The sequence below is a fragment of the Elephas maximus genome, chromosome 7, assembly GCF_024166365.1.
Source record: "Elephas maximus indicus isolate mEleMax1 chromosome 7, mEleMax1 primary haplotype, whole genome shotgun sequence".
Taxonomy (NCBI): Eukaryota; Metazoa; Chordata; class Mammalia; order Proboscidea; family Elephantidae; genus Elephas; species Elephas maximus.
The window spans coordinates 129,750,689-129,758,965 of record NC_064825.1 but is presented as its reverse complement, the minus strand read 5'-3'; the positions used below and the strand labels follow the sequence as shown (position 1 = coordinate 129,758,965).

The following is an 8,277-nucleotide window of genomic DNA, read 5'->3' as shown; positions in this document are numbered from 1 at the left end:
ACAAAGGGTGGGTAATGATTGTTTCTCCAGCAGAGAGACTTTTATCTCTGCACTACCAGTAAGCAGTCTGAACTACTAGTAAGTATTTGTTTTATAACAAAAGTAGACCAGTGGGAAGTCTTGCTGGAGTAAGGCTGCCTGCCTGGGTTCTTCCGTTTATAACCTCTTTTCCTGTGTCACCTGAAAATAACTGTACCAGTGTTCACCCAAAGCTAATGTCTTAAAATTTATACCCTCTTCTTCTCTCCCAAGTACAAATAAAGACCCAGAAATAAGACGAAGCAAGAATTCTCTCAAAACACACATACCCCAAGTTGAAAAACCATTTATTTTATTGGAAAGAAAAAAGTGATCCAACTCTATACGTCTACCCGCCACAAGCCTTTGGGCCACAAAGACCCAGAAGCAGTGACACTCTCGCCAAGGTTATTTCCCAAATCCAACACCCCTGGAAGGAGGAGGCAAGGAGGAGACAGCACAGCCCCCACCAGTTTCTGCACACAGTGAGGCCTGCAGGAGAACAGAACATGAATGGAAAGCTACATACTGAAGAACAGGAAAAGGGGCAGGAGAGAGGAAAGGAAAGACAGAGGAGATCTGAACTCAGCAAGTAAATTAAGGTCCACGGTTCCTGAGGGACTGAACGCACAAGGCCGAGAACGTCCCGGAGACAGGGTACCACGATAGGTGTGTTCTCATGCACAACCGCAGCTCGGAATTTCAGCCCACACACATCCCACCTGAAAGAGAGCACAGTACAGGGGCTTTACAGCAGAGCTCCAAAGGGCTTTCTCACTCAGAACTTCAGAGATTAGCTTTACAAAATCTGGTAACTTGACACTCCTATGAAATTCACTTATACCCATCCCCAGTATCACAACAGCCTCCAAAAATGGAAAAAGGATGAAGGCCAGAGTAACTGGGCAGGTTACACAGTACCAAACTGGGGCCTTTCTCTAACTAAACTGTGAATCTTGCTGAATCCCCTCCACTGCTCTCGGTGTTAACATTAGCACTCCTCAGAAGGTAGTTCAATATCACAACTGTCACTGAAGAAAAAGAGAAAGGCTCCAGTTAACCTCTCAGGGGTAAAAAGTCAAAAGTATGTTTTAACCTGGGAGTTACTACCAAAGTTTAAGGTAAAAATCATTCAAGGTCTGGGCAAAAGTTGTAACTGAACAAGTTGTTAAGACCTCAGGGCACCTAACTCTGCCTAAGGAAGACAGTCTAACTTTTGAAAGAAGGTACTAGAAGGCATGTGTAAGCTACACATCAAGTCACTCGTTTGTTTGTTCTTCCCAGCCCAATCAGTGATCTTCTATCCAACGACCATACTCTGTCCTACTTGAAAAGATGACAGGCTATCACCCACCCTGTCACTACAGAATAAAGGATCAACGGCAATGTCTGGGTCACAATGGGGGCTACTCAAAACAAAGGGCATTGAGAATTATCCTTTAGTACAACAGCAATCTCAAACACCTAGAGCCCAAAGCTGGCAAGCAACACAAAAGAATATATTCAAGTGGAGCCAAATGGACCATGAGGCTTAAAATCTACGGCAGAGGAAAAGCCAGAGGACTCAAGGTAGAGCTGGTGGTTCAAGAGTATTAAATGCCCCTCAGTGACTAATGGGAAGATGATGGGAGTGATCTGCTTAAGGCAAAGCTCCCAATCCTAATTCCAACATTATCAAAATGAGTAAAAGTAACAGGTGTGTGCGCATATTTATCTTATCACCATCTACCCTGAAGAACTGGAGAGGATGTCAAATCGAGCCCTGTGGGAAGTTTGAAAAAAAAAAAAAAAAAAAAAGCTGAACTCAGATTGAACCCTTAACAGATTTTTAAGGGACAGATTTGAAGATACAGCAATGGGGTGGGACTTTATTTGGGGAATGAATCTGAGCTGAGCTGAGAAGTTGGGTTCTGCAGCCTGTGGAACTCAGTTTTATAAAAGAAGATACCTTTCCTACACCTCTCTGCCCCACCTTACCATCAAACAAGTTCCTTCTAAATAAAGCTCACGGAGGCTCAACTATGCAGGAATGTCAGTACTCAAGAATAAGACGATGCCATTTTGGGGGTCTTCGTAGTAACTGGAACCTGAGTAGTGATGACCAGTTAACTACAGTTATGGACTTTTTTCATTACAGGTCAAATCAGACCTTTCACATAGCAAGAAGCAGAACAGGAAACTTGGAGACCTCAGTAATACTGCACACCTAGGAATCTCAACAAAGGTTCTGAGAAACACCACACCTGAGTCTGAATGCCTGGGTCCCAGGTTCAGTTCAATTACAGTACACACCGCTCTTGGTTTTGTGTGGTTTTCCAGGCACAAACAGAATCAGAGATCAACTCCTACTACCAGGAGCCCTGGAAAAATGGCTATGAGGGCCAAAGATTTTTATAGATTTCAAAAAATTAGGCAGTTATGACTTCTCCCTAACCTCTGAACCAAGCTATTAACCTTACCCTGACCCCGCAAAAGCAAGCAAGCAGGGCAGCCTAACAGGAGCCCTTAGGTAGCAGGAGGGATAGCAAACCAGAACGGGGGGAGACCCCACAGCTCTCACCTCAAGCTTTAAAAGGCTGAGTACCGCGCCCGATCCGCATACTGCTCCCGCTCATACCGAGCCATGTCGTACAGGGAATTCCGCGCGGCCGCCGAAGCTTGGGACAACGCGCTCTCATGCCCGTAACCGTAGCCCTCTCCAACAGTGGGGACTGGGGCTGTAGCGCGACGCAGGGGGCTCCGATCCCGCCCGTAATATGAAGAGGAAGCTGCAGTAACAGCAGCGGCAGCTGCTGCTGCTGCAGCAGCTGAGGCAGCAGCAGCTCCTGAGGTCGGCAACAGGTGTCTATCGTAGGGATTGAGAGAGGTGGAGGAGAGGTGACTGGTCATGGCTGTGTTCTGGACTTGTGGCAGCTGAGACAAGGTCTGCTCTGCGTAATCATACGCGGAGGCAGCTGCAGCCGCCACCGCCTCATAGGACCGGGCGGCGCGGCAGCGCTTGTAGTAGGCATCGAGCGCTCCGTACGCGTTGTTGTAATACAACGAATCCCCATAGCTCATGGTGTAAGGCGTACGCACTGCTCCGTATTGCTCATTATACTGCTCGGTAAAGTCTGCCACGCGGCCCGAACGATCTATCGGACACTCTTTGGACCAGTGCCCCTCTTTCCCGCACCGATAGCAGCCGCTCTGGTCTCCCATCCCGGGCGCAGTCCTAAGCCGGCTGGTGGACAACTGCACGTGCATTCGTTTGCCTTGAAGAAACAGACGCAAGAAGGGTTGCTATCACTCTTAGTCACAGCCCCAGCCCCTACCCCAGACACCAGTCATGGCGATGGCTTTACGGAGACCACTCTGATGCGGGACTGATCGACCGCCAAAGGTTTACGGGGGCGGGGGGCCCAACGTATAGATTCAGTCCAAGGACCTGATTTCAGGCAAAGATCAGTCCAACGAAGAACTGTTCCAGCTATACATCCGTCTAATGCTTAAGAGGAAAACTAGTCATATTCAGAAACAAGCATATCATCCTTTGCCAAGTAACTATGGGCAAAAATCTACTCCAGACAATGCCCCAACGTCAAAAGAAACCACAGTAAGTTCTGATACCTCTGGTCGATCTGCACTATCGAGATTCTGATTTCATTAAGCCAGAGAATGCAAAAGGCCAGTTTCTCCCCCCAAAAGCAAGATAATGGAGTAAGACTCTTAAAGTTAGCGCTGACAGAGTGGCTGAGCGTGGACAGTCGGTTTCAAGGTAGATCTCTGGAAAAAAACACTCATGAATTGGCTGGCGGGGGGGGGCGGGGAGAGGCAGCAAATAGGAGCTGAAAGACTGCCTTCCCTCTTAACTGGATCCTTTAAATTGCTCCTCCTAATATCCACTCTGACAAAGACTCTTTGTAATCTGACGGCTAACTTTAGTGGCCCCTAGTTGGGTGAGAAGTAACAGGGCAGTTCTCAAAATGCTTGAATTTTTTTGAAAGGTGACTATTATGAAAAACACAAAAAAAAAGAACAATGAGAAAAAACTTGAGACTAACCAGTAGTACTAGTCAGCGGACCACACTACCATTTTAACAGGAGTAAAATACCTCTTCTCCCTAAACTAGGAATCTGGTATCTTAAAAACATGCATTCAATACTATTTTAATTTGTATTCTGGAAATGAAGATTACTTCAAAAAAATCTAACAAAAGGAGCAGCCACTTACAATAGAAAAATCGAGATTCACAAGTTGTAAACCTGTTCACAGAAGCAGTTTCCACGTAACGTGACCTATCAGTTTTCTGATACGCAAAATTTAGAAGGGATCCAAAGCCAGCAAAAGCTTTCCAATGCAACTGGCAACAATGCCCTCAAACATGCGGATGTCAAAGAAGTGAACAGTTAAAGCAGGGGAGAGTCGATAGATGGGTTCGCTACTCATCTAACTTACAGTGGGAAATACACAACTCTACCTGCAAAATTAAAATCAGGTTAGGGAGGCTAGAAAACACAATGAGAGAAAGGGAATGCAGGGACCAGGACAACAACAGAGTCCTGGTTTAACAGTCACGCCTGTTAAGTTGAGGTTGTAAGTTATCAAGAGTTAAGATAAGCAACTAAGTACTTAAGTATCTTACTATACTAGCTTGTACCCCTCTGGCATTTGCCCACAGGGCCACCGTGGCACCTAACAAAACCAATGAAAACAAACGGAACCAAAAAACCAACCATGCAAATGCAAGACATAAAGATCGTTTATAAACAACCTAATAATTTAACACTTCTAATGATGCAAGAAAAAGAAGTTGAATTTTTAGAAACTAAAACAGATTTTCTTTAAATGAACGGACAGTAAAAATTATGGCCTGGAGTTCGTGCAGAATATACTCAATACTGAGAAACTGAGAAAGAAAAAAGTATTACTTATCATATACATAGAACTCTACTAAAACAGTAGAACGGCTAATACAAACGAAAACAGGACATAAGATAACCTCACCTGGCGTTCAAATGCCCACAGTTACACAAGAATCTCTCCTGAATCACTCCACACTGTCCTTCCCTTCCGCATGATGAAGTGTCAACAGGGTTCAAGATAAGGTACCGTACCACAAACCCTCCACAATAGCAGCCTTTGCTCCCAATTAAGTTGTTGACAAAATAATTCTCAACTTGCCAATTAAAAACAGAAAACAAACTAGCCCTGAGAGACCTATGAGGCCTTTCTGCACACAACAATACCCATGACACAGGACACCCATTACTTGGGGCCAAGATGATCAGACCTCCAGGTATTAGAAGAGGCCCAATCTAAGGGCAATAAAAACACTGGGGATAGTAGCAATGACCCGTAACAAGAGGTGCACTCAGAGCAGCAGCAGCCACTGCCTTCTTCATTTCAATAAAGCTGGAACCCAGGTTAAAAACTTAGCAGTGAGTTGTGCCACCATCCTGTAATATGGTAGTAATCACAAAAAAAGGAAAAAGATTCTTTCTGACATCCCAAAGTGGGGAAATTTAGGTGGCAACTCACCATGGTTATCACCCCTTCAAAACTGCCACTCTTGCCCCAGGAAGTTTAGAACATCAATCAAGAAAAAACGGTAACTTCCAAATAAAGGGACAATCCACACCACCCATGCTGCCCCCCAGGCACTATAACAGGCCTTAATCCAAGATCAGGCTCATCTATGTAACTGCTCTACTCACCAATATTAAAGACCACCCCCCAAATCAATGAAAAGGCATTGCTATTACTGCCCCCCAAATCTCAGCACCTCTTCCCAAGAAACTCCTATAATCAGCCTTAATGCTACAATAGCCTGGTCCTTGAAACAGAACCTCTTGGTACAAGAATAATACAAAAGCAAAAAGGGCGAGCAACAAGGCCTATAGCCCTTTAAAGCCACTAGTTATCTCTATGGGGGAGTGTATAATGAATTGGGGTGGGGTGAGGAAAGCTTAGCTGGGATTCTTCTGCTCCTAGATGTGTTACTTATTATGCTTCTGCCAGGTTCTTAACATGTGAAAGAACACGTGATGCTGAGATTGCAATGAGACTAAATAAATTCAGAACAAATCACTCTGCAATGAGCTACCCCACCAAGAAAAACGAGGGTGGGAGGGGCCAAGATAACTTGGGAAGTCTCCAAAGGCAAAGATTTCTGCACTGAGAAGGAGAAATGCCTTAAGGGCTCCAAACCAGAGCCCAGGGGTCTTCCTACAGGAGCCTCTAAATCCCATGCACTCTGCATTTTAAAGCCATCACCCAAACTCAATTCTTCACCACTACCCAACAGCTGTTATCTCTACTCCAACTTCTTTCTCTACTAAACCAACCTATTCTCTGCACACAGCCTTGTGTTCAGCCCTCTATCAAAGAGGATGGTTCACCTTGGAACTCTGTGTTGTCAAGGCCCCTGATGGCCTCAACTGCATCCTCTGCCCGCTCCATGTGTACGAAGGCGTAATCCTTCACGATGTCACATTCGATGACAGGACCATACTCCTCAAACTTGGCCCGAAGCTCTTGGTTGGTACAAGTGGGGCTGATGTTGCCCACGTGTAACTTGGTTGAAGCTTTGCTCTTATTCTTGCTGGCTTCCACGTTGATGTTCACCCCGTGCAGCTTGTAGTGGTGCAGGTTGCGTATGGCATCCTCGGCCGCCGTCTTGTCCTCTATGTGCACAAAGCCGTAGTTCTTAATGATGTCACATTCCAGCACCTTCCCATACTGCTCGAAGAGCGAGCGGATCTCCTGCTCTGTGGCCTCCCGGGGCAGGTTTCCGATGAACAGCTTCACCATCCTGACAACAGCCTGGGAGAGAAAAAACAAAGATTTCTAACAGACACCTTAGGCTTACCACTTAAAACAACAAAACCCCGCCAATGCCTTTCACTGTCACATACTCCTCCAGTTTTCTTTCTCACACACACCCACATCTCTACACAATAATCAAAGGACACGAAAATGGTATAAGGAGGCCTGGTACAGTGCCCACTACACAGCATGTGAGAATGAGCAGACATCTGTAACAGAGAAGTCCCTTAGTAAACAAAGAGACTTTAAGAGGTGGATTCGGAAAAGGGATGAAAGGGAGACCATAAACAACGGGCTGGGGTTACTAGGCTTTTCTAACCACTTTAAGTACAATCAGAAAATAAAGGTCTAACTACTGAGCTTGCTGGACTGGCTGTCTAATTCACTTGAATTTTGAATTGGATTCTTCCTCTCGTACTATCAGACGCAGCAGCCATTATTTCCGGAAAAGTGGGCCCTGACAGCTACGTTTTAGGGTTTTCCTTGGAAGTAACGAACCAGTAAGTTGGCCCAGAAAGGGAGGTGTGGAGAGCACAAGGAAAGCCCTGGAGTGGGGAATCCTCTCGGGTACGAGCTCCTGTAGAATGGAGGAATGAGTGGCCAGAAAAGGGAGCTTCAGACATGGTCTGAGTGCCTGATATTTCTTCGAAATTACGTTCCAATTCCTAAATGTAAGAGCAACACGGTCACCTCACTGAGACCTCGAGACAGGAAGCTGCGCCAAGCCCGGTGGAGAGCAGCCTGAGGGGGAAGCAAAGTATTCTCGGGGGAGACCGTGGGGGAAGGGCTGCTCCAAGCTGGCGCGCAATGCCGGACTGAGGTCGGCTCTCAGTCACGGACGCGAAGGCTACAACTCCACTACGTTGCCCCAGAAGCCCATGGACGTGAAATAAGATTTACAGAGCAAAAGAAAGGAGGAAAAGGGGCTCGAAATCGCTCACCCGCACGCGGAAACCACCAAGCGCTCTCCCTCGCGGCGCGGACGCTTCTGACAAAACGCTAAAATGGCGGCGGCCGCAGCAGTGACTCTGGGTAGAGGGGGAGGTGAATCTACCGCTCGATTGGCCGCCCAACAAAATAGGAGGCAGGCGTTCCTGCAGATCCTCCTCCTGATTGGTCCTCACGAACGCCAACTACTTGGGAGGCCGGGAAGAGGTGGAAACGTCAGTAACCCTGGAGCTTTTATGTGAAAACCAATGAATACCAAGCTTGCGAAGTCGGAGTCACGGACTGGCTAAGACGCCGGCGTAAGGGAGGAACTACAAACGTGCGCTTTGCCGGCGGGGTGCGGCCCGCCATTAAGCCGCGAGAGCGGGGGCTCCTGTGTAGCAAGCTTGAGCTTCAAAGCGCCAACTTTGTTAAGATCCCGTATTTCGCCACTTCCACGTGCACATCTTGACAGTATTCAGCGCTCCATTTGCCTTCTACCAATTCCGTCCACTCCAAACGTC

The 8,277-nt window shown here is 46.7% G+C and overlaps 1 protein-coding gene across 2 annotated transcripts; it reads right to left on the bottom strand.

The window, feature by feature from the left end:
- Positions 1–308: 308 nt before the first annotated feature.
- Positions 309–7,860, bottom strand: RBM4 (RNA binding motif protein 4). Of its 2 annotated transcripts, XM_049892586.1 has the most exons (4): positions 7,768–7,860; positions 6,400–6,823; positions 2,579–3,272; positions 309–740 (listed from the first exon to the last, which is right to left on the bottom strand). In XM_049892586.1, exons 2-3 carry the CDS (start codon positions 6,809–6,811, stop codon positions 2,587–2,589), a joined length of 1,098 nt encoding a protein of 365 aa, XP_049748543.1. In that variant the 5' UTR covers positions 6,812–6,823; positions 7,768–7,860; the 3' UTR covers positions 309–740; positions 2,579–2,586. The 2 variants fall into 2 exon arrangements, with proteins under 2 accessions (XP_049748543.1, XP_049748544.1); XM_049892587.1 differs by lacking the exon at positions 2,579–3,272.
- Positions 7,861–8,277: the final 417 nt, after the last annotated feature.

Bases quoted from the DNA above. Each gene is read 5' to 3' on its own strand.
- RBM4 (XM_049892586.1), bottom strand. From the start codon at position 6,811: ATGGTGAAGCTGTTCATCGGAAACCTGCCCCGGGAGGCCACAGAGCAG. The intron at 3,273-6,399 runs GTGAACCATCCT...TGTTTCTTCAAG, and splicing joins TGACAACACAGAGTTCCAAG to GCAAACGAATGCACGTGCAG.